This window comes from Anolis sagrei, chromosome 2, assembly GCF_037176765.1.
Source record: "Anolis sagrei isolate rAnoSag1 chromosome 2, rAnoSag1.mat, whole genome shotgun sequence".
NCBI classification, from domain to species: domain Eukaryota; kingdom Metazoa; phylum Chordata; class Lepidosauria; order Squamata; family Dactyloidae; genus Anolis; species Anolis sagrei.
In genome coordinates, this window is record NC_090022.1 from 56,834,819 (window position 1) to 56,862,067 (window position 27,249).

Sequence of the window (27,249 nt, forward strand, 5' to 3'; positions counted from 1 at the left end):
GTTCGCCACTGCCACTGCCTTCACTGTGCCTTTCTGGTCTTTTTTATAAGGTGATATTTTCCTTGGCAACCCTGAAAAATTCCAGCAGAAGCCGTAGGTGCCAGCACCACTGACCCTGCTGTGCTGGAGATAAGACAGCAACAGAGTGGAGGGAGAGGAGGAGGAGGGGGAGAGAGAGAGACAGAGAAATTCAAGGAGTAAACAGGAACTCCGTGTAATAAAAAGGGAGCTAATCTCCTGGATGGAGGAGGGAGGGATGCACAAGCAGGTGTGCAGAACAATGTAGGCACTCTGCTCTTTTGCATTCTCTCCCTTTTGGTTTCTTCAGCGGAAATAAGCGGGAAATTCTGCTCTTCATCCCGAGGTCCTTAAGAAAGACATCTCTTTTTTTTTTGCCTCAAGGATATGGCTGGAAGGCTCTATGTATTCGCGCATTTGGATAATCTTGACAAGCCAACAGGAGGCAAGTACAACTGAACCAGGGGAAGGCAAGATACAGCCAGCCATGGATTCTGCATCCACAGGCACCACTGTCCACAGCTTGGAGATATTTCTTTTTAAATTCCCCAAAGCAAACCTTGATTTTCCATTGTATATAAGGGACATTATTTTACGATGCCACTGTATATGGGATTTGATCCACAGATTTTTGCATCCATGGGAGACCCTGGAAGGAAACCCAGCAAATAGCAAGGGCCCACAGTATGATCCTGGTGCTTCATGTAGCTCCTCTCCAGGTTGGGATTTTTGTTTGCTTGGTTTCAGGTCCTCTGCCTCTCTAAATCTACTAAATCGGCTTGCATCCTTTGGAATCCCAGGGGTTGTAGTTCAGGGAGGAACTTGAATTCTCTGGCTAAGAATCCTATTCCTACTTTAAACCCCAAATCCCAGGATTCCAATCCCAGATTAGGCCAAACTAATCTACAGTGAAAGAGAGTTTCACAGCTGAGAATCTGCTACCAATTATCCCTCTCTCGTGTCCTCACCAGCAGCTCCCGGTGGAGCACCAGGTTAAAATAGTGAGTTGCTGAACTTGCTGACCAAAAGGTAGGTGGTTTGAATCCAGAGAACAGGGTGAGATTCGACTGTTATCCCCAGTTTCTGCCAACCTAGCAGTTCAAAAACATGCAAATGTGAGTAGAACAACAGGTACCGCTTTGGCAGGAAGTTAAGGGCACTCCATGCAGCCACATGATCTTGGTGGCATCTACAGACAATGCTGGCTCTTCAGCTTAGAAATGGAGATGAGCACCACTCCCCAGAGTTGGACACAACTAGACTTAATGTCAAGGGAAAACCTTTACCTTTTTTAGTGTCCTCATCAAATGATTGTGTAAAAATGCTTGAGGCCAAGAGAGATCTCAAACTTGGGAAAAGTCAGATGGGAAAGGGGCGGATTTAAAATAAACTGGTTGGATGTTTTGGCCTCCTTGAATCGAAAGATCTGTTTCCTGGAGGCAACTAAGAAAGAAAGACATCCACTGAGTGGCAGTTGTGAGAAGAGAAAGAGGAGAGGTTGAATTAGCTGCTCTGCTGGTCTCCCCTCCCTCTGACAGTATGGGCTACAGCCCGTGTCATCACCATCCCATATTTGCTCCCTCCTCTCTGTTTTGATGGCTTAATACAGTTTTGAATGCCTGTCCTAGCTTCACTGTATACTATTGTCCTATTGCTGAGAATGAGAGAATAGAAATGCACTTGAGACTTTGCTGCTTACTCTCTCTTTGCCAGTTTCCCCAACCCTATTATACAAACACCTTGCTCAGTTTGAATTCTAGGAATATATTTGTCCCTTTTCCATTTTGTCTTAAACAAATATGAAAACAAAACCAGAAATAATACAACTCAATTGGAAACTCCCTCCACTGTCTCTAATGGATATTGGCTATCTGCCCAGAAAAAAGAAGAGGCATCGGAGGTGTAACTACTCAGACCAGTAGGGTATATTGGTAGGGCAGGAGTCTGGCATGAAGAATTCCTGGATGAAGTTTAAGATGAAAATGGGATATTTGGGGGAGGGGTTGTGAATAAGAATTGTTAGTATTGTTCATGCCAGTAGGTTATTGGCATGCATTCTTCCCTGCACTTTGCTGCCCTGCTGATTCCACACTGCAAAAGAGAAGAATAAATCAAGAGAAAGGACTATGATAGAGATTGCAATATGTCTCATCTAAAGTGTCCAAATGGAATAAATAATATATGTCCAAATGCAGTATGCATGATTGCTTGGGCCTTATTAATACTCTGCATTCACTTGCTTTACATAGTTTAGGAAAAGCTTGAAAACTTGGCTGTTCCACCTTGCTTTTGATGAATGAACAACATATCCCCATATCATAACTATTCCAGCATAAGCTTGTCCTCTCATCACCTAGCAGTATAAGCACTTTAACTCATCACCTAGCGGAAAATTAAACCCCATAGCTTGTCTCATCCATATCTCCCATCCATATCTCCCCCTATCTCACCCAATTTCCTGTTTTTATCATTGCATTTTGCCCAGCCCACTTGGTTCAACCCTTGTTTTAACTTTTCATCTTACCTCATACCCTGTGTTTTACCCCATTGTGTGATTTTTCTTTTATTGTTTGTATTTTATTTGAGTTATTATCTGCTGTATGTAGTTTATTTTGTTTATTGTATTTGTCGGGCTTTGCCTCATGTTAGCTACCCCGAGTCCCTGAGGGGAGATGGTGAGGGGGTATAAATAAAGTTTATTATTATTATTATTATTATTAATAATACATTTATTTCTTTTTGTTTTTTTACAGATTGTCATGACAGCACATAGTAATGGCCACTGCATACATGTATTGCAGTGCTATAGAGGAAAAGTGCCATTTCACTGATACACTACAACTCAAAGAATAAAGTAAAACATATAGAAACTTTTTTGTTTTGTTTTGAGATGTTGAAATAAAGAAGAGATCCACTTGAGACAAAATCAAAGGATAGAAGCACTGGGTTGGACAAGAACACAAAGGCCATCCAGTCCAGCCCCTTTCTCCATGCAGGAACATATAATCAAAGCACTCCTGACAGCTGACCATCCATGCATCTGTTTAAAACCCTCCAAAACTGGAGAATACACCACATTCTGAGGCAGCATATTCCACTGCAAAAAAGCTCTTATTGGCAGGAAGTTTTTCCCCCTAATATTTAAGTGAAGTCTCCATTCCTCCCATTTGAACTTATTATTATTATTATTATTATTATTATTATTAATTTATTTATTTATTTGTAGCCCAGGGGGACTCAGGTCGACTCCCAACATAAAAAAGACAAACATTCAATGCCAGAAATTACTCCATGTCTAGTCTCTGGAGCAGTGGATAACAAGCCTACTCCACTTTCAACATGATGTCCTTTCAGATATTTAAACTTGGCTATCATATCACCTCTCAACCATCTCTTCTCCAACCTAAACATAACAAACTCCCAAAGCTGCTCCTCATAGGGCTTGGCTTCCAGAATTTTTACCATTTTTACTGCCCTTCTCTGGACATGTTCCAGTTTGCTTATATCTATCTCGATATGCAGTGTCCAGAAATGGAAACAGTATTATTTTGAGAGAGATCTGATCAAATGTTGCATTTGGTACCAGGCATTATCAAAAAGAGTCCAGGACAACAGCAACAAATACTGAAACCTTCTGAAACATATCCCTGCCTGGAGGGTCCCCTTGTCAGAGTGGAAGACTCACTTGGAGCTCTCCATGGTGCTGCAACACATGGCTTTCCTTGCAGTTCTGTGTTGGAACCAGATAACAGAGTGGCTTCCTTGTGCTTAAGAGAGGCAGCGACAAAGGATGTGCAAGTGACAAACACATCTGTTCTGCATGTCATGGTTTAATGAAGAAGCTGGACCTTGTTTTCCTACAATGAGGGAGATGGACACTAGATGTTAGGTGTCATCAGTAGTTCAGAGTGACTTATCTGGGTTTCCATAAACAGAATTGACCAGGCTGAGGTCTCCTCAGCACCAGACCCTTTAAGACTATCCAATTGGCCAGGCACAGCTCCACCATCTCACTATGGAACTGATGCTCAGCTTCTGTCTTTGGATATTATGCCATGAAAAACAACATGCAGGCACAGATCATCTTTTACCTGAGTGGATGCAATATCTAACAAAGCCCCTTCGTTTTCCTCAGCTCCCAAGCAATAAGGAGTTGCTTTTCCCTGGTTTCATTCTGCATCTCACATGCTGCTGCTCCACACTCACCTCTGACCCTGTATGTGGCCTTTCTGTGTGACAGTGTCCCCAGGGCCAGGCTGTCTCATCTTCCCACCACTTCCTACAATCACTGTTCCTGGGGATGTGGAAAAGACAGCTGCAGTGCCCACCCCATGGCTTATCGATATCAAAGATTGATTTGCCCCAGCAGGTCATAGACACCACAATTACTGGGGATCACATGTCCACCAGCACAGCACAGCAATGGCTTCTGGAAAAGTGTATAAATCATGTACAGGACGAGGCCATGACTCAGGAAAACAGCGCATGTTTTGCACATGTAAGCTTCCAGTTTTTCAGACTTGGGGTGGCCAACTGAAGGAGATTGGATATCTAGGCAGCCAAAATCCCCTGCCTGGGTTTGGAGAGCTACTATTGGGCAGAGAGGAAGACGGTGTTAGATGGATAATTAGACTGATACAATGGCTTTATATTGTCATGCAGTTTCTTCTCCCCATACAGAAATCCATAACAACAATCCTGCAAATAAGCTGCAGAGCAGGTCCTGCCTGCACAGTTATATGAACACTGGAGGCAGTTTAGATTTAGTCAACACACATACACAAAATCTCCAATCCACACAGTACAATTCACCAGCATATTGTCACACATGAACCTCTAAGCAACTAACAAGCATTATGTAAGAGTACAAAGGGTAGATGTATGTATTAAATATTAACTTACTATACTACCTTTGCTTAACATGTAGATAATGCCTGCTTGCAAACTGGGGCATCTTACACCATTCACCCATCTTACCCAGGGTTTTCTTAATGTTACCCATTGCATTTAGCCCACCCACTGTGTTTTAATTCCTTTACCATTTTATTTTGCATTGGTTTTATAGTATATTTTGCTATTGTATGTATGTTACTTTGGTGTTGTTTGTTTGTTTGTTTGTATTTTATTTTATTTAACTCTAATTCTTGGGCTTGGCCTCATGTTAGCCACCCTGAGTTGGGATAGGAAGGAAAGTGTCCAGGAAAATAAAATTTGTCATTTCTATCCATGGCTTGTTTTATCATAATATTACCTATTTTTGTGGGTTATTCATTTTTATCATGAATACTGTGGTTAGTCAAACTGAACATTTTTAAATGGCCAAGCAAGCTATACATGTAACAAATGAAAACAGGAAACAACTAATTAAATAGCCAGTTGGTGCTGGAAGCTGCCAGGAAGTGATTAATTAAGGAACCAATAGAAAGGAGAAACACTTTGGCAACCCATTTTGGACAGGTTGGCTGTATAAGTCAGGGTGAGGTCAGCAAAATCACTATCAGCTAGCCTTCGAAAGGCAGAAGGGCATGGTTGCATTGCATTGGAAAGCATTAGTTCACAGTGACATGGTAGCAACATCTTTTAGGATCACCCAGTGAACAAATAATGTCTTTTCTGTATGCTTTTAAGTCTTTTCCAATGTATGGCAACCACAAAGCAACCCTATCACAAGATTTTCCTGGCAATATTCCGGGGGGGGGGGGGGGGTCCTTTGCCTTCCCATGAGGCTGAGAGAATGTGATTTGGCCAAGGTCACCCAGAGCAAGGATTCAAACCCTGGTTTCCAGAGCCACACTCAAACCGCTATGCTATGTTTGTTCTCTGGGAAAATATATATGCAAAAATGGCTGGGCAAATAGCTCCTTTCAGTCTGTCTGCAACATCCTGTGACATGACAATTTGATTTACCGCACATTCATATCTGAGAAAAACTGTGTGGGATGAAGGCAGTGGAAAATTCTCCTTATTGATTTGTCTTGTCTTATATATTCACCAGTACAAATTAGCAACCCTTAAATATTTTCTCCAAATTGTGGGAGTAATATATCAGCAGAAAGACAATGCACATAAATAGGATGGTGTGTTTGTGTAACACATGTGGCTATGAATGCACTTACCTAGAGGAACCCACTACAAATGTCTTTCTGTGTGTTTTTCTGTCTGCGTTACATTATGAATAATATTTCCGGTGCAACCCTGGCTGTAGCTCAGGCCTTTTGCCCAGACTTGCAATCTGTTCTACATTAAAGGGAAGCAGATGGTTAAGAGAATGACCCTCCTACCCTCCCCACCTTTCAATCTACACACAAAGAGAGCCCAAGCTGGCTGGAAACATTGAAACCCCCCCAGGAGTAATTTTAATCAGAGAGCCTCAGCCATTCTGAATAAATGCAGGCCCTGGCAACCGATGAAGGGCTAGGCGCTGGTGAATATTCATGTCCTGCTCTGATTTTTCCTCAACATGTAGCTGTTTTTTTATTAACAAGGAAAAAGGAGCAAGAAAATAGGAACAGCAAGTGGTTGTTTTTGCATGTTATGGTGGCTTTTGCCAGCCATATGCAAACATCCACAGTGGGTGAGGTCTATAAATAGCAAAACAGGCTGTCCCTCCCTATTTGAATGCTACAGTGGCACAGCAGGAAGCTTCTTCTTGTGAGACACCCAATGATACAGATGGAGAGAAGGCATTGACTGGCAGATTCTCTCATCACATTCCTATCCAGAGGTTAGCTCTACTTATAAACCATACACATCCACACATGCTGTACACACACCTCACGACATATTTCTTTCATGCTCTCGCTTAAGCAGTGTCAAGAATGATTAGGGCCTTCCAGTTGAGTCTAGTCTCAGCCTGTGAGGTGCTCAGCGTCATATTATGGCTGGTTGTCCCAGGGGAACCGTAAAGGGGAATTGAGAATTTAGAAAGGCAAAGGCGGCCCCTGAATTCATAGTCTGCCCCTGAGAATAGATGTCAGCTTCTCCGCTGAATGAATGCTGATGCTAAGAGGGGGGAAGGGAAGAGTTGGGTTCAGGCTTAAACATCATTAGGATCTGTGGTCAAATTGGGAATGCATATGTTCACCACCACTGTCCTTATAGCCACAACCACAAGGAGTATCCAAATGTCCAGTCAGCTGAGTCAATCCACATCAACAAAACACTTCTAGTCAAGCCCCAAGTCTTAACTATATTGCCTTCCTAACTACTATGAGGACTGCAGCTGAACATAGAAGAAACAGACTAGTAGATGACACCATTATCCATGCTCTAACACTTCAGTCATAATAGTCATTACACTAGGGATGGCTAAAGTGTAACCCAGAAGTTACATGCAACCCTTAGGACAACTACATGCAATCCTTGGAAACCCTTGCAATACACCCAAAATACATTTTGGAGCACTTTTTGGATTCTTTTATCTGAAAATGACCACAAAGTTTCACAACTACCTGAAAACACAAACATTTGCATTCCCTAACCTCCCCAGACACCTTTAAACATCAGATTTAAACAATCAAGTGCCTATATTAATAATGAACTCTACTCAATTACCCTTACAACATGTAGTAGAAGGCCACCTCGTTGATATATTTCTTTGTGCAAAAGAAAAAATGGCAAAGAGATATTGAGGAACATTTTTCATATTACAGTAGGAAGGATCATTATCCATGCTAGAGATATGTAGTCTTTGGCAAAAGGGTAACACTCTTGCAGTACTGATTTCTGAACTGTGAGCCTTTGGAGAGGTATGAGGCCTCCAGTTGTAATATGGCAAGTATACCTACATGTATATGATGGTTGGGATGTTTCTGTCATAACAGACTGGGGAGGTGGGGGGAGCTCTCAAGATGGCCTGGCAATGTAATGTAACAACAGCCTTGCTAGATTGGGCCTAGCCGGACGAGTTTCTGTACCCACAGAAGCACCTCAAATATCTATGAGAAGCCTGGAAGTATGACATGAACAACATCTCATCCCATTTGTATTCTCCAGGTTCTGATACTAGAAGTAATCCTCTTTGTGTCTAGTAGCCAATGACAATTTTACCATCCAGGAGAACCATCAAAAACCTTTTATATATTGTAAGAAATAACCATTTATTTGCACTTACGATTCTTTAATCAGTTTCTAATCCATAAGAGGACAAATCTTCTTATCTCATGACTGCTTGGTTTGATCAGAAATCTTTGGTGTTGGTCTTTGTCTCATGCCTTCAGAAGTCCATTTGAAACCAGTGGTTCCCAACCTGTGGGTCCCCAGGTGTTTTGACTTCAACTCCCAGAACTCCCAGACAATTTACCAACTGGTATGATTTCTGGGAGTTGGAGGCCAAAACATCTGGGGACTCACAGGTTGGGAACCACTGATTTAAACAACGACTACTAGTTCACCCCTGCCCACAGTAATGTTGACATTTTCAGAGTATTCTAAAAGATCAGTTAGGCTGAATTCAATGTTGCTGAAGTCATGTTGATTGTTTTTTTAAAACACCAGGATTACACTTCTAGATGCTTGATAATCTTTCATAAAACACTTCACTTGTTTGGCAATGACAAATGTTTTTACCGGAATTTCCTACATCATCCTAGGATAAAGCACTTTACAGGCATGTCTACAAGATACATTATTTTTCTATCCAACGAACTAGAAACTTTAAAAGGAAACAGCTCCATCACAGAGTTGTGGTAGATGTTAATACTGGGCCTACAAGGTTAATATACCCCTTTTAACTACTGCTCCCACAGTTACTCAGTTATCATTCTGGATACTATAATCCAACAAAGGGAACTGTTCGCAGCACAATACCCATTAGCATACCTCAGATGAAATTGCTTAGAGTGATCTTGAGGTAGAAAATGAAACTAAGGATGGCAGTTTGACTACATTTTAATTGCCACATTTCAGTGCTATGGAATCCTGGGAGCTGTAGTTTTGTGAGGCATCAGCACTATTTGAAAAAGAAGGCTAAAGACTTTTAAATCTACAGTTCTACAATTCCACAGAATTAAGCAATTCTACAGTGTAGACATGCCCTGGCTCTTGGAAGCTTTTTAGCGACATCAGTATTGGGGGGAAAGTAAAGGAGGGCTAAAGAAACAGAGGCTTTCAGTGTTGGATTGCAGCAGTGGATCTGAAATAAACAAGGTTTTATTTATTTATTTATTTATTTATTTACCATACTTGTATCCCACCTTTCTCAACCCCGAAGGGGACTCAAGGTGGGACTTACAAAGGCAACAATTCAATGCCGCATGTATACATTCATCAGTGGATAAACAAAGTATTAAAACCATCCAGTTAAAACATAACATTAAAACAACAATTAAAATCACAAAGTCCAGGACATATTCTAAGGCCAGTCTGGGTTGTCATTAAAATTAATCTATAATCTCTTATTGGCTCACTGCCAACCAAAAGCCTGATCCCAGAGTTAAGTTTTTAGTTTTTTTCTGAAGGCCAGGAGGCAGGGGGCCAATCTCATTTCACTGGGGAGGGAGTTCCATAGGCCATCACTGAGAAGGCCCTGTCTCTCATCCCCACAAGTCACGCTTGAAAGGGGTGGGTGGGACCAAGAGCAGGCCCTCCTCTGGTGATCTTAGCCTCCGAGGTGGATCATAGAAGGAGATACGTTTGAACAGAAGAGCTGGGCCGGAAGTGTTTAGGGCTTTATAGGTTAAAGCCAGCACTTTGAATTGTGCTTGGTATCACACTGGCAAGCAGTGGAGCTGATGCAACATGAGAGATGTCCTCTCTCTATACACCACATTGGTGAGCAGTCTGGCTGCTGCCCATTGGACCATTTGAGGCTTCCAAACAGTCTTCAAAGGCAACCCCACATATTTCTTTCTTTATTTATTTACTGTATTTATATACTGTCTTTCTCACCCCTGGGGGAGACTCAAGGCAATTTACAACATACTAATGGCAAAAATTCAATGCCAACATACAGTACACAAAGAAATCATAATAACTAATTACTACATATTACTATGAACTTAAAATCAATTAAAACCATTAAACATAAGACATACATAAAATTTAAACATTCAGACAAAGCATAAAATCATCCTAGTATAAACATTTTAATACCATGATCCAGAAATCATATACCATAGCCGTTCTTGTCATTGCACATGTTCCTTAGTTATTCTTTGTACTGCAGTATTTATTAGCCAGAGGATAGATCCCACAACCACATCTTTGTACTCTTTCTAAAGATCAGGAGGGAGGGTGCTGGGGAGGGAGTTCTAGAGCCAAGGAGCCATAACTCAGAAGGCCCTGTCTCTTGTCCCTTCCAACTGCACTTGCAATGGACATAGAGTGTGTTGCAGTAGTCTACTCAGGATGAAAACAGGACATGGACTACCATGTAACCAGAACATGGACTACCATGTAACCAGAACATCGACTATCAAGTTTGGCTTCCCAAGGTAGGGGCACAACCAGCGCACAAATTTTAATTGTGTAAAAGTTCCCCTGGCCAGAGATGAAACCTGGGGTTCCTGGCTCAGCGATGAATCCAGGATCACAATAAAGCCCAAGCTGGGATGAAGGGAGTTCAATTCTAGGCAATATTACTCTAGCTATATCTGTTTGCCTACAACAAGCGGACAAACACCAGCTGTCTCCAGAATGCTTTAGTGAACATGCATGGACAGCAGAACAGAAAGAAAAGGAGAGAGCAGAAAAGCCTGCCTCAGTAGTAGCTACCCATATTGACAAACACCTATATCTACATCAGGGGTCCTCAAACTTTTTAAACAGAGAGCCATGTCACAGTCCCTCAAACTGTTGGAGGGCCAGATTATAATTTTTAAAAAACCATGAATGAATTCTTATGCACACTGCACATATCTTATTTGTAGTGCAAAAAACACTTTAAAACAATACAATAATTAAAATGAAGAACAATTTTAACCTATATAAACTTATTAGCATTTCAATGGGAAGTGTGGGCCTGCTTTTGGCTGATGAAATAGGACTGTTGTTGTTGCTGTGTGCTTTCAAATTGTTTCAGACTTAGGTTGCCCCTGAGCAAGGGCTGGGGCGATACCTTGGAGGGCCGTATCCAGTCCCTGGCCTTTAGTTTGGGGACCCCTGATCTAGATGTCTGGTCACCAAAATGGAAAACAGAAGTGGAGACTAGTGAAAGTAAAAGTCATTCTTTGATTATCATTGGAAGAAGCCTTGAAATTGTCTCTAGAATAGTCAAAATATTTTCATTTAAATAAACACATATGCATATTGGTTTTTTGGAATAAAATGTTTGCTAAAACATATTGAAGAGATATATTTTTGTGGTGTAGAAACCTTTCCCTAGCATTTCCATGTTATTTCTCCTTTGGAAACCAAATTTTCTGAAGTAATGACTGGGAACACATATGCTTTCTTAACTGAGGCATACGGGTTGAGCATCTGTCATCTGGAATTCCAAATACTTCAAAATCCAAAGTTGTCCACATGGGTGACTGAAATAGTGATACCTTTGTTTTGTGAGGGTTTGGTGTACACAAGCGTTGCTTCATGCACCTTCTTATGTATGTGATATGAAACATTCATGAATTTTGGTTTTAGATTTGGGTCCCATCTCCTAGATATCACATTATATACTTACATGTAATTCCAAAATCCAAAACACTATGAAATCCAAAACATTTTTAGTCCCAAGCATTTTGGACAAGAAATATTCAAACTTTTGGAGAACATTGCTATCAACTTCGAGACTAACAAATAAAAACCCCCTGAAATATCCAGGAAACCAGATATAAAGGCTGTTAGACCACTGAATCACAATAGAGTTAAAGATATCAAAAAGGGTTAAATTAAGGTTAGGTTTTTTTTTTTAAAGTACTAAAACAGATAAGGAGAAGCTAAATATATTGTTTTCATTTATCTCCAATATAGACATCTGTTGCTGAAATGATATATTTCCAGTCAGGGAGTCTAGGGAGTTGAGGCAAACAAGAATGACAAGAAAGAAATTCTGATATTTACTGAATTCTTTTTTTTAAGTTGACAATTCCATGCAAGAGATGTTTAAGAACTTGAAGGTCAAATTGCTGAATCTAAGGTCATCTCCTGAACATTTGAATATGCATAGATGTATGAGTAGAGATAAAGCAGCTTCTTGTCACTAACAGTGATCCATATAAGAGTTACTCCATGGAGAGGGGAATTGGAAAGTGCTACGGAGTGTGTCGTGTCTTCACGTTTGCACTCATCACTTCTCTTCTGTACTGTTCACATGCAACAGTGACTTGGAGAGAACAGTGGTCTTGGTTGGCTAGTTATTTTTATTTGTCAGCACACTAATCCTGGCAAACTCTATACAACTGTGTAGATTGATTTTCCCAGGGCCAGTGGAAGGCACAAAAGAACACTCTGATCCCGACAAAGGGATGCTGCAATCATGAATTTCTGTCCAAGTGGATGGAACTAATTGGTCCCTAATGGGGGACCATCCATATTGGCTTTCTAGAATGGAAGCACCCCAGGGGGGCACTTAACTGTATGTGTGGTTGTGTTACTGAAATGTTTCAGCCCTGCTTTGGAATAATGCTAGCAGGATTCCTTCCCTCTGGCCCTTCTGCTTGTCCTTAGCACCAGGGCTAAGAGCATTTTCCCTTCTGTATTAATGCAAAGAGTAAAAAATGTAAACACAATTGTTTAGCAGACACAAATGACATCTTACACAAGAGACCAAAGAACAGTAGTTTTCAGAAATGATCTTTGAGGTCTAGATATCTACATTCACAATCTTAAATACTTAATGGGGAGTAAAACCTACTTTACCTGCCTAAATATCTTAAAGACATCAGATCCCACCTAATCTTGGAAGCTAAACAGGGCCAGGGCTAGTAGTTGGAAGAGAAACAGCCAATGTCTACCAGGTGTGGTAGACCATATTATAGAGAAAAGTACTGGCAAAATTACCTCTGAGTAATCCTTGCCTGAAAAAACACTATGAAATGAATGCGGTCACAATAAGTCAACAGGTAATTTGAATGCACAAACATAATATGCACTACTCTCAGTGAAACTTATTTCTGAGTATATATGCTTCCCAAGTACACTACACCACATGAAAGGAAGAGGAACAGCAAAACAAATTCCAATTCTTTCTGGTGTCTTTTGTTTTGTTTTTCTGCAAGGCATCCTCAGCTCTTCAAAGTTCCTGGTGATCATGTGGGGGAATTAAGTGATTTTGTAAATCAGGTCAAATTTGGCTTTCACAATGCATTATTACTAATTTAATTAAAGTGCCTCTTGCTTTGGAAACTTTAAATACCGAGATTAAAATACACAATCCAAGGACACTATAAAACTGCTAATTAACAGCTAACCTATAATATGCGGCTTACATGACACCCTGAAAATGACTAGCCTGAAGCTCTGGCAGACCTACAAGGGAGCAAATCCTGATGATGGGACCCCTCCAGAGAAACATCTGGCACTAAACAGAGGGCGAATTCGGGCCTGCGGTGGTTTGTTTGAATTCAGTGAAGAAATATGCTTTGAGTCCTTAAAAGCTGAAGGCATGACAGCAAGTGTGTTCCAGTGGATCTAGAAATCTGTGACACCTCCAGAATTCTAAGAGGTGATTGAGGGTTTAGATTTCAGCATCGAGACTGATTTTGAACCATATCAGGGACATTCAGTTTGTGGTACAGTGGTCTAGCATATGCTTTGCCAAGGTTCTCAGGTAGTGTTAGAGAGCATCATGCCTGAAAACCTGAAAGGCTGCCATAGTTTGTATGACCAATGTTGGGGCTCCTCAGGCCACGTGCTTTGGGGAGGCTCCATATCCTGCGGGGTGTCCTTGTCAATGCAGAGGCCTCATTCTAATACTTCATGCTGTTGTGATGAACATGTAAAATTTTAAATGTAGGGGCACATGTGCAAATTCTGGTGCACACCCAGAAGAATGCCTGAGGTTTAGGCTCCAAGGCACACACCCATTTTGCTTTTGAGATGCATGCTGGATCCCACTCATGCTCCCTTTCATTTTTATAAATAAGTCAAGGTCGGTTTTAGGGCCAAAAGCATGGATTTTGATATGACCCTTGGATAAAAAGAGGGTCATTTTGACAGAGAGGAAGACACCATTACCACCTCAGGCGGGCAGCCATTCCTGGCCACTGCCACCATTTCCCCACCCAGGCATTCAAAGAGCCCGGAAACAGCACCACAATGGAGAGAATAGTGGGGATTAGTGCTTATTTTAGGCTCTCCCAGGATAGACTATGTTCTTGGCTTTCATCACATCACCCAGAGAAGGGGTGCTTCCTTTTTTAAACAAGAGTTAAAGGGCAATACTCAAGTTGATCCATAGCCAAGTCAATCCAATTTTAGTGATGACTAAAATTTCTGGAATTCTACATGAGTATATAGGGTGGGTATACTTAATTAGATTTTGCTAAGAGGTAGTGGGGGAAAGTCTATGAATAATAATAATAAATAATAATAAACTTTATTTATACCCCGCCACCATCTCCCCGATGGGGACTCGGAGCAGCTTACATGGGGCCAAGCCTGAACAAGATTTGCAATATAACAATACAAATTGCAATAAAATAAACAAGATAACATTAACATAAAACATCAAAGCATATAAAACAATATACACAGAACATAGGAACTAAACATAATAACAAAATGATAGAGGGCAGGCCGCATGTACATAAAATGATTTTAAAAACCCCGGGTGAGATAAGAGGGCAGAACTAATTGTAAGGAGATCTCATAGAGAGATAGGAAAATAAGCAAACCTTCTTCATGGGGGGGACGGGGACGGACTCCTGGGACAAGAACGTTGGAGGAGCACTAGCATAAAATTATGTGTCTACTCTCCAAAAGCACAACGGCAGAGCCTGGTCTTGAGACTCTTTTTAAAAGTTTCCAAGGTAGGGGCTTTCCTGATCTCTCCAGGCAATGAATTCCAGAGTCAGGGGGCCACAGAGGAGAAGGCTCTCTCCCTTGTACCCACAAGGTGAGCCTGAGAGACTGGCAAGGGCGACAGGAGGGCCTCGCCCGAAGATCGGAAGATTCGGGCTGGTTCACGGAGAGAGATGCGGTCACGAAGGTAGGCGGGTCCCAAACTGTTTAGGGCTTTATAGATAAGAACCTGTACCTTGAATTGGGACCGGAACATGAACGGCAGCCAATGGAGCTCCTGAAACCCCCACCCCAAATACACACACATACACATCATGACATTTATTTAACTTTGCAGGTCTGGAACTAATTTTTCGAGTGGCAGACATCTGCAGCACTGTCTGTCTCTATGGAACCTGCTACCTCTTCAGCACTACTTGTTTTGACATGAAAATTTTCACATAGATAATTGAACAATCAGAGCAGAATTCTGTTCTCCCCACTCATGAAGACACTGTTAATTTAGTCACATTCACTTCCTTTAAAAATAATTTTGACTGACAATAACATAAAGTTTAAGTCAAACCTATTACTGTGATGCAGATTGTTCTATTTATCATTGGTTTCATTGAGTTTATCTCATGTGATAGCACTGGCTTACATTGATCTTTCTTTTCACTTAATTATGGAATATGCATTTCCCACGGATCTCGGTGTCTAGGGTTACCTGAATTTGCACACTGTATTTACATCTGCCAGTCAGAATAATACTATAGTTACACCTAAGAAAGTAACTCGGTTATGCTAAAACAACTATGGCTGTTTTAAAAATGCAACAGGACTCCTAGTTATTTTTGCCCTGGAAACTTACAAAGTTACACATTTGGAAAACAGTGAACCAGTACTTTGGTAAACTTACCTACACTTCAAAAATTATTCTTCCCAGAAGTATTTGTGGGCCTTTCTGGGTCCTCCAGTGCTATTCTATGGTATGCTTATAACCCAAGTATGTGGGTATATGTGTGTGTGTAGAGAGAGAGAGAAGGGGGGGGGGGAGGGAGAGAGAGAGAGTTGTTTTATATTTGAGGTTTCTCTAGGATGGAGGTATTGGAACAGATCCCCTGAGGATACAGAGATCATACTATACAGCTTCTATTCTACTCATTATCCTACCATTTAGGCATCACTGAAGTGATTCAGCAAATAGGAGGTGGAAATGCTTATCTTTCCCTTACTGAACTAACAAGACCAGTGTTTTTCAACCTTCCTAATATCGCAACCCCTTAATACAGTGCCTCATGTTGTTGTGACCCCCAACCATAATATTATTTTGTGGCTACTTCATAACTGTAATTTTGCTACTGTTATGAATTGTAATGTAAATATCTGATATACAGGATGTATTTTCATTCACTGGATCAAATTTGGGACAAATACCCGATACGCTTACATTTGAATACTGGTGGGGTCAGGGGGGAATTCATTTTGTCATTTGGGAGTTGTAGTTGCTGAGATTTATAGTTAACCTACAATTAAAGAGCATTCTGAACTCCACCAACAATGAAATTGAACAAAACTTGGCAACAGAACTCCTATGACCAAGAGAAACTACTGGAAATGCCTGGTGGGCATTGACCTTGAGTTTGGAGTTATAGTTCACTGACATCCAGAGAGCACTCTGGACTCAAAAATGATGGATCTGGACCAAACTTGGCACAAATACTCAATATGCCCAAATGTGAACACTGGTGGAGTTTGTGGAAAATAGACCTTGACATTTTTGAGTTGTAGTTGCTGGGATTTATAGTTCACCTACAATCAAAGAGCCCCTTGAACCCCACCAATGCTGCCATGCACTGAGCATGCCTGCTCTCCCCTCCCCACATGGAGTCTCAGAAACAGCTTTCCCCTTGGCTGAGAGGCTGGCCAATCACTCCAGGAGGAGGGGTTTTGGTGGGAGGACTTGCTGCCTGTTTCCAAAAAGGAAGAGGACAGGTGGAGAAATCTTTAGTCTTTTCTGTCAAAGGTCTTCCCAAGACCATAAGAAATGTGTTTTCTGATGTCTTTGGTGACCCTTTAAAAACCCCTCTGTGACCACCCCCCAGGCGTCCTGACCCCAAGGTTGAGAAACACTGAACTAGACAATGTTGGACAACTTCTCTGGTGAACAAGCTGTTGTTCAGCAGTAGCTACCTCTGCCCAGAACAGAATTAGGGGGAATGTTCTGCCCACAGCTAGCTCCTGAATATGTATATAAATTAAATATGTTCCTAATTTTGAGACACTGACTCAATCACTGGCTGTGCTGTTTGGGGATGGCAGGAACTGTATTTGGAAGACAAGGATTAGGGAAACTGTTCAAAATCCAAAACACTTTTACACACAACAGAGATGACAATCCTACAACCCTCCAGATACTATTGAACTGCAGATCCCAGCAATAGTGAGGAATACTGGGAGTAGCAACCCAACAATGTCTGGAGGACTATGCTTTCTCCAGGCCTCTTCTGAGTTCATGGAATGAGAAATCCTTGCATAAGACTGAAATGCTAATATGGGTTTTGCTTTTACAAAACAAAGAAAATCATTCAAATAAACGTGAATTCAGTATGTTACAAGCCAAGGCTGCCCTGTTAATTTCTGTGCATTATTGACCAAAGTAAAAAGGCTGGCACTGCCATCCAATTAAGATCCATTTCATAAATTGCCTCATCCCTCCCTCCCTCCTCTAGACCTGACTAATTGTGCATTGATTTCATCATGGATCCCATCCTTATTCATACAGTCTCATACTGGCACAGGAGACATGCAACAAACAGAACTGGAATATGAAATGAAGCAGCTATGTGGGCGGTTTGTTTTGTTTGATTTTAGCAGAAGGGCCTCAGCCTTTCTGACAATGTCATCATAGCCAACAAAAGGCACTGAGCAGCCCATTCTCCTTTCTCCCCATCTCCAATATACACCCCTCCATCCACAAGGGACAGATCCTTTGCTTAATTCCTCCTTTCTGTGCTTTCGGTGCTTCTCGTCACCTCCCTGAGCTTAGCCTTTCCCTTCCTCGCTGGAAAAAGGACCATACCGTCATTTCGAGAGCCTTGTTGTTCTAAGACTGTTAAATGCGAGACCCGAAAATGTGATTTCTTCCTGCCTTTGTGTGGGGTTAAGTATGTTAGAGAGGCAGCGCCTGCATGAGCAAACCCTGGCAGAAGTATGAAAAGGTCAGCTCGGCTCTCCAGTAATCAGCCCTGGATGCCTCCCAATCTCTCTCTCACACTGCCTTTGCCTGCCTGTGTGCCTGAATATGATATCGCCCTGCCCTGCAGTTACAATTAACCCCTGAGAAACCCCAATCTAGCAATGAGCCTGCCAGCCTGCTCTGAACACATTGCCATGCCCCCCTTTTTTGAAAGAAACAAGGGAAGCCTTTTGCCAGCTCACTCCCTAAATTAGTCTGGATGTGACGGGGTGGGGGTGGGGGTGAGTTAGATGATAGCAATGGATGTGGAGAATGGCATGAATAATGTAAGTCTTCCTAGACACAGCTGGGTAGCTAAGCCTGTGTGCCACCAATATCACTTCCTCTTCTTCATCTCTCCCTCCTGCCTTCTGCAAACAGAGACTCCCCACACCCATTTCTACAAGTCCTAGCTGAGTTATTTGGCATCAGATATCATCATCATCATCATCATCATCATCATCATCATCATCATCATCATTGCTGTCATCATCATTTAGGACTCAATTTTTAAGCACCACTATTGATAGCAATGGGATGGTGGCCTTATAATAAAAGACCAGGACTGGAAGAGATGATGATGATGGTGATGATGAGGATGAGGATGATTTTATTTTGAGCCTTGTCAGACACTTTCCTTGATGGCCTCTGGCTATCTGGACATATATTTTATTTATTTATTTATTTATTTATTTATTTGGTATGCTTGTATACCGCTAATATCTCAGCCAGTGCGGCGACTCATTGCGGTTTACAACATGTTAAAATATACAATTCACTTAAGCATATAAAATTAAAATTAAAAATACATACAAAAAACATACACAGTATTGGGCCACCAATACAGATCGGGACATCTCATAGTTAAAATCGTCATCCAATTCGTTATCTTGATTGCTAATCCATGGTCAGGTAAAACATCACATCGAAGATCAATTGAAGACTTGCTCAAACATCCAGGTTTTTAGTTTTTTCCTAAATGCCATTAGCGAGGTGGCTGATCTTAATTCAGTAGGGAGGGCATTCCAAAGCCGGGGGGCCACCACAGAAAAGGCCCTATCTCTCGTTCCCACGAGCCGCACCTGTGAAGCAGGTGGGATAGAGAGAAGGGCTTCTCCTGAAGATCTAAGGGTCCTGGTGGGCTGATAGGCCGAGATACGTTCGGATAGGTATGTAGGGCCAGAACCGTTTAGGGCTTTAAAGGTCAAAACCAGCACTTTGAATTGGGCTCGGTAGCTAATCGGTAGCCAGTGAAGCTGGTACAGCAGAGGAGTTGTGTGCTCCCTGCGCCCAGCCCCTGTTAATACCATGGCTGCCGCCCGTTGGACTAGTTGGAGCTTCCGGGCCGTCTTCAAAGGCAACCCCACGTAGAGAGCGTTGCAGTAATCAAGACGGGATGTAACCAGAGCGTGGACTACCGTGGCCAAGTCAGACTTCCCAAGGTACAGTCGCAGTTGGCGCACGAGTCTTAACTGTGCGAATGCTCCCCTGATCACCGCCGAAACCTGGGGCTCCAGGCTCAGCGATGAGTCCAGGATCACACCCAAACTGCGAACCTGTGTCTTCAGGGGGAGTGCGACCCCGTCTAACACAGGCTGTAACCCTATACCCTGTTCGGCCTTGCGACTGACCAGGAGCACCTCTGTCTTGTCTGGATTCAATTTCAATTTGTTCGCCCCCATCCAGACCGTCACAGCGGCTAAGCACCGGTTCAGGACTTCGACAGCCTCCTTAGTAGCAGGTGGGAAGGAGTGACAGAGTTGGACATCATCTGCGTACAGATGACACCGCACTCCGAAACTCCGGATGATCTCACCCAGCGGCTTCATGTAGATGTTAAACAACATGGGGGACAGTATTGAACCCTGAGGAACCCCACAAGACAAAGGTTGTGGGGTAGAGCAGGAGTCCCCCAGTGACACCTTCTGAGACCGACCCTCGAGGAATGACCGGAGCCACTGCAGAACAGTACCTCCGAGACCCATTCCCGCGAGGCGTCCCTTCTCTATGTCTGCTTCCCATCTGTAAAATTCAAATGACATCTTATAGCTCAGGGGAATTTCCTAAAGACCTTTATTTACATACACACAGAGTTCACCTATCCCCACACTAAACTGCTTTGAGTCCCCCTCAGGGTGAGAAAAGCGGTATACAAATACTTTAAATAAATAAATAGAGATACTTGTGCATCCTTTATCCCAAATACCTGGGAGCTGAAATATTCTATATTTCAGATTGTTTTCAGATTTTAGAAAAACTGCATCGATCTAATGAGATATCTTGGATATGGGCTATAAGTCTAAACGTGAAATTCATTTACATTTTGTATATACACATAACCTAAAAGTAATTTTATACATAATATTTTAAAAAATATTTTTTGTGTATGAAACAAAGTTTGTGTATATTAAGTAAGGTAAAGATTTTCCCCTGATATTAAGTCCAGTTGTGTTCAACTCGAGGTTGGTGCTCATCTCCATTTCTAAGCCAAAGAGCTGACATTATCCATAGACACCTCGTAGATCATGTGACCGACATGACTGCATGGAGTGCCATTACCTTCCCGCAGAAGCGGTACCTATTGATCTACTCATATTTGCATATTTTCAAACTGCTAGGTTGGCATGAGCCGGGGCTCACATCGGGAGCTCACCCCGCTCCCTGAATTCAAACCTGTGACTTTCAGTTAGCAGGTTCAGCAGCTCAGTGGTTAAACCCACTGTGCCATCAGGGGCAAAGTAGTATATTGAACTATCAGAAAGAAAAGGCATCACATTCTCAACCATCCACATGGACAATGTCGGATTTGGGAGTATTTTGAAATCTGGAATTTTGGATAAGGGAGGTGAAAATCACGGAGAATCTTTTTCCTAATGAGATAAAATGGAGATCTTTCCTCTTGATTTCATATGAGGAACAAATAAGCTTGTAGGAGAAAAAGGAACTGGGAAATAGATAATCTGGTATTACGAAATGTAACATTAAACACGTAGAAGCAGAATTCATACTTCAAATCTGTGGTAAACCCTGTGTTCTAAGACGGCAGGGAAGACAAAGAGGCAACTGTAGCCAAGACAGAAATGCTGACAATACATGTTAATGTGACTGATTGCATTAATTAAATGAAAAAGAAAACTTTAGATGAAATCTGAGCATGAGAAAACCTTGTGTCTGAGACAGTAGAAGCGGGGAAATGTCAACTTGGTAGAATCAGCTAAGGCTCCAAATGGTGTGAACTCTTTCCTACTTACACCTGATGGAGTGGTTTATAATTGACAAATATACTTAATCTAAATACACTTGCCAGTCTCTAAGGTGTCACTAGACCAGTGGTTCTCAACCCGTGGTTCCCCAGTTGTTTTGGCCTACAACTCCCATAAATCCCAGCCAGAAATCCCAGCTGTTAGGATTTTTGGGAGTTGAAGGCCAAAACATCTTGAGATCCACAGGTTGAAAACCACTGTACTAGAGTCTTAGATGGTTCTGCTGTAACAAAGTAACACTCATTGGAGATTGTTGACTTTTGACAATGAAAGCACCCATGTCAGAAACAATATCTAACAATGATCGCAGTGTCATCAGGTCCATCTACAAGCAGAAACCTTTTGTTTGGAAAGATTCCAAAGAAGTCATATCTGAAACAATTACTTTGTAAGGATTACAATTCGCAGAATCCCCAAACCAGAAAATCAACTGGCTCCATTGGCTCTTGAGAGTCCAAAAAAGTAACTCTCTGCATTATATATATTTATGGGGAGATAAGTGGAGGAAGAGACCCTTGGAAAATGTACCTGATCAACAGATTCAAATATACATTTGTATCCAGTATTGAGATGCCAGAGTATAATGGCATAGAAATGATTTGAAACAAATAAATCAACAGTAAATCATTCCATACAATTTGAAGCTTTATTTTTTTGGGAAGACATCCTGATAACCAAAGCGCAAGCTAAGAAAGAAAGCCATGATGATCCAGCCCAGGCAAAAAGACATCTTGGGATGCCAAATATGTGAAATTTATGCACGTGACACCCACAAATCATACAAAAAGAATGGCAGTCAAGCTGTTGTTCCTGCCTGGCCCATAGAAAGGTTAGAGGAAATCATAAAATCAACCAGGAACTGCAGCTGAGGGTTATTGGGAGCCTTTCCTGTGGATACTCATCATCTCCCTTGTGGGATCCCATCCCCTCATTTAATTATCGCCCACAACTGTGTGAGAAAGAAATCTTACACCCAAACAAACTCTCCATCACTTGTTGCAGCTGACTGTATTTCTATCAGCTCTAGCTCAGGGGCCCTACAAAACCCGTGCTGTAATATCTTCCCTATTTGCTAGACTATTATGCCATTGTATGAAAAGAAAGCCAAGAAAAGGATCAGAAAGCCTCTCCTTTCCCTCTTTGAAATCTCCATGCAACAAGCAGGTTTATCTTACCAATTTACATCCTTTCTCCTCTCCTTTGTGTGCACTTTATCTAATTTAGATTGTAAACTCTTCAGGGCAGGAATCCGGCTCTGTCTAATAAATTATGAAATGAGTCTGCCATGAGATAATAGCAAGCAATCAAATCTTGCCTTTTTGGTAGCCCACTGAGCTATTACGCCCTAAAGGAAGCTGGGAAAAATAAATAAAAGATCCACCAAAGTAATTACTATCCAGGTCTCTCCTCAATCCTCCCCCCCCCCCCCCGCCCCACCTTGGCTCAGTGGCCCAAATATTGAGAACCTGGTACCATTTACCACTAGCTAACCAGCAGTCTCATTTACATAATCTCAGCAAATAACAACTTTGCCACAAACCTTGACAGAACTGAAAGCATCCTTACCTGTGACAGTGACCAGCATGGATGCTACCAAGGGACGATTGTTGTCCAGTTTACGGCTCAGCCTGAGTTCCCCACTTGTCTGATTGATGATCAACAAGTGCAGCTCATTCCCTCGTTCAAAAGTGTAGAATAGTTTGTCCGACACATCTGGGTCATAGGCAGGGATTCTCCCTATAATCCCTGAAGGGAAGGTGTTGGATTTGTTGGAAACATAGTTGTTAAAAAGGATCTGGAAATTTTTAAGAACAGGGCTGTTATCATTCTGGTCAATGAGCTTGATGTGGACAGTGGCTCTGCTGACAAGTGGTGCTGAGGTGGCCTGGACGACGATGACATACTCTGATTTGGTCTCATAGTCCAAGTCAATCAGAGCAGTGAGCTCACCTGAAAATATGTCCATCTGGAAAATCTCAGGGATATTGCCTTCCACAATCTGGTACATGATCTGAGCATTGGGTCCCTCATCTGGGTCAACAGCTGTGATCTGGGCCACAACAGAGCCCACAATGCTATTTTCCTTCACTAAGACCTCAAAATCTTCAGCTGGGAAGACAGGAGCATTGTCATTCACATCCTGCACAGTGACCTGAATGTGGACAGGTGTTCTTTGAGGGGGGATCCCTCTATCCACAGCATAAGCAGTGAGTTCATAGACTGGGATGCTCTCCCGGTCCAGCCTACGGACAGAGCGAATAATCCCAGAGGTGGGTTCTATTGTGAAATCCCCATCTCCATCCTCTCCATTCTGGAATGTATACTGGACCCGTCCATTGGCTTGAGCATCCCGATCAGTGGCTGAAATCTGGAGTACACTTGTGAAGGGAGGGCTGTCCTCTGAGATGATGCCTTGGTAGTGAGCACTAACAAATTGAGGGGCATTGTCATTGACATCATTGACCATGATTTCAACGTAGGTTGTATCAGCTTTCTGGGGGATCCCATTATCTTTGGCTGTGATGGCCAGTGTGTAAGTCACCTGGTCCTCATAATCCAGTCCAGCCTGTAAAGTGATGGCACCAGTATCACCATCAATCCGAAACTGAGGAATATTGTCCTCCAGGTAGTAGGTAATCCGGGCATTTTCCCCAACGTCATCATCAGTGGCACTGATCACAACCACGGTGCTTCCTACAGGACGATCCTCATTCACACTTACTGAGTAATGAGCACTCTGGAATACCGGCCTGTGAGTATTGGCATCGGTAATGTTGACATGGACATGGCAGTTGTCATGCAGAGTCCGGTCAGAGGCGGTCACTGTGAGCACAAAGCGCCTCTCTTGTTTGTAATCCAAAGGCAAAGAAAGGGTGATTAGTCCCATTCCCCCCTGAGTACTGATAGCAAAACGGTTCCGTGTGTTTCCCCCTGTTATCTGGTAGCTGATGGCACTATTCACATCCCTGTCAATGGCTGTGACACTGAGGACACTGGTCCCCACAGTAGCATCTTCATTGAGACGGATGAAATACTCTTTCTGGGTGAATTCAGGCCGATTATCATTCACATCCATTACGGTGATGGTGACACTAGCAGAAGCCGACAGAGATGGGGAGCCATGGTCCTGGGCTTCTACCCCAAAGAAATAGTGCTCCACAGTTTCCCGGTCCAAGGGGCCACTCACAGTAATCCAGCCAGTGGCGCTGTTCACTACAAAGGGGGTGTCGGGTGAGGTCCCAGAGAGCTTGTACTCCAAGCGGGAATTCTCTCCGTAATCTGCATCCACAGCCTGAATGTGGATTACTGAGTGGCCAAAAGGGGCATTTTCCAAGACAGATATCTGGAAAGGGGTGCTGACAAAAATGGGGGTGTGATCGTTGATGTCCACAACTTGGATGCTAACCATACCGGTGTTGTTGGACAGAGGAGGGCGCCCTGCATCCTGGGCCCGTATCCTCAGGGCATATTCTCGCTCCACTTCAAAATCCAGAGGAGCCACAACTTGGATTTCTCCAGTCACACTGTCAATGGAGAACTGACCCCTGCTATTCCCACTGATGATGTTGTAATGAACCAAAGCATTGTTGTCTTTGTCCAAGTCAGTGGCCGTAACTTTCAAAATTTCTGAATGAGGTCTTATATCCTCTCTGACTTGGACAATGTACCTCTTCTCACTGAACTGTGGGACGTTGTCGTTCTCGTCAAGGACCGTGATGTAGACTCTCACTGTGGCCGAGCGGGGGCTGGGCTCCTTCCCTTGGTCGTTTGCCTCCACCACCAGGGAATACTTCTCCAGCTTCTCCCTGTCCACTTGCCCACTTGTGGTGATCAGTCCTGACCGCGAGTCGATTTCAAAGACAGAGTGGGCTGCCTGCTCGTTGACAAAGCGGTATCGGATGTTGGCGTTGGGCGGGGAGTCCACATCGGTGGCCCTCAGCTGCAAGATGGGGTAGCCTTCTTCCACGTTCTCCCGGATGGTTTCTCGATACTCGCCCTGCTCAAAGACGGGATCGTGGTCATTCCTGTCGGCCACCGTGATGGCCACCATGGTGGTGGTGGAGAGGCGAGGCTGCCCCCGGTCGGTGGCTGTGACTCTGAAGTAGTGCAGGTCCATGCTTTCCCGGTCCAAGGCCTCTGTAGTACTGATGAGGCCGTTCTGGGCATCTATGCTAAACAACTCCAGGGAGCGGCTGTTCATCAGGGCATCCATGGAATACAGTAGCCTCCCGGCCTCCCCAGGGTCAGGGTCTTGGGCAGCCATGGTGATCACAGGAGTCCCTGGAGGCTGGTTTTCGGCCACTTGCACCTGATAGTTATACTGGGGGAAGATGGGGTGCCGATTGGCGGCCCTCCTTGTCCTGGGCAAGGCTCCCTCTCTCCTCCTCCTCCTCCTCCTCCTCCTCTTGGCACAAGGGGAAGCAGCCCTGAGCCCCTTCTGCAGAGCTAGGGGGAAGGGGTTCAGTGGGGAGGGAGGGAAGAGCCCGGGGCTCCGGAAATCCCGGCCAAAACAAAGAGCCTGCGAGCAGCCTTCGCGGGAGTCCAAGGAGGGCAAAGCGAGGCAGGGACGGGGCGGAACTCTGTGCGCGGCTGAGGCTGGCGCTGTCCGCGGCGCCGGTGGTGCTGAAAGGAAGCCCGCCTCCGAGACCTCCGTCCTGGCCCGTTGGCAGCCTGGCTCGGAGAAGCCCCAACAGCAGGGCGGCGGAGGAGGAGGAGGAGACGGAGAAGGAGAAGGAGGAGAGGGGCCGTGCCCCGCGCAGAGCTGCAGGTAGGTCAGGAGCAGGAGGAGGATGAGGAGGAGGAGGGCCCGGCGGGAAGAGGGCCAGCCCAGGCGGGAGAAGGCAGCCGGGCGCATCCTTGCGGGATGAGAGCCGAGCGGAAAGGGCCGGCTCCAGGCTCCCAGGCGGAGCGGCGGCTGGGCATCCTTGGCCGCCTTCTTCCCGGGCTTGGCGTCTTCCCCAAGAGGAAGGAGGCACCCCCCGGTGCTCCTGGGAGGCTCCGGAAGGAGGGCGGAAGCAGCAGGAGAAGCCGCCGTGGCGCTAGTCCGCGCCTGGCGCCGGGTGGCTGCCCTCCTTGTGTCCCTCCTCTTCCTCGGCGGCGTCAAGGCCCCCTCGGCGCAGCTCGGGCACAAGGAGGAGGCGCCTCCCGCCGTACCCGCGCAGCCCCGGCTCGGCAAGCCTCGGGCCCCCCGGCCGAGCGGAGACAAAGGGAGCAGGCGGAGAAGCAGCGGCGCCAGCAGGAACCGCCGGCGGAAGAAGCAGCGGCAACAGAGGAGGACGAGGCGGCTGGGCGCCGGTTCGGCGAGCGGCGCTGCGGCCATGCTACCCGGGCCCCTCCTTCCTTCCTCGCCCCGGCTGCCGACACCATCTACCTCCTCCACGCGGATGCTTTCTCCCCGCGGGGCCGGCTGCTCCTCACCGCCGGCATCGTCTCCCTGCTCTTTGCCGCCCCCTTCTTCTCCTCCGCCTCCGCCTCCTCCGCCTCCTTTTCTCGCAGCCCCAACATGGCTCCCGGCTGCCCCGATGGTCCGCTCCGCCCGCCCGGCTCCTCCTCTCCTCCCCCTCCCCCCTCCTGCCGTGGTAGCGCCCACCCGCCTGGCGGAGGCGCGTGAAGCCCACGCCTCCGCCATCTTCCTTGTGGGCAGGGGAGGAGGGAGGGAGGGGCCGGGCACGCGCCTCGCCAGAACAGGTCGCCCGGGAAAGGCAAGACAAGGCTGCCGGGAAGGGGGAGGGGGAGGGTCGTGGGAGGCTCTCTCGGCCACCTGTTACAATGAAGGCGGTCTGCTACCGCTTAAACTGCAATGGGCTCTATGCTGTCGAATCATGAGAGTTGTCGTTTGGCAGAAAAGGCTAA

At 44.3% G+C, this 27,249-nt stretch overlaps 1 protein-coding gene across 5 annotated transcripts in view; it reads right to left on the reverse strand.

Moving 5' to 3' along the window:
• Positions 1–26,939, reverse strand: part of CELSR3 (cadherin EGF LAG seven-pass G-type receptor 3) — a 110,702-nt gene extending 83,763 nt beyond the window's left edge. For all 5 annotated transcript variants that reach the window (XM_067463514.1, XM_060766161.2, XM_060766160.2 and 2 more), the window contains exon 1: positions 22,963–26,939. In XM_067463514.1, coding sequence (XP_067319615.1) covers positions 22,963–26,716 — 3,754 coding nt within the window. In that variant the 5' untranslated portion in view covers positions 26,717–26,939. The remainder of the gene's footprint in view (positions 1–22,962) is intronic.
• Between the last annotated feature and the right edge of the window lie 310 nt (positions 26,940–27,249).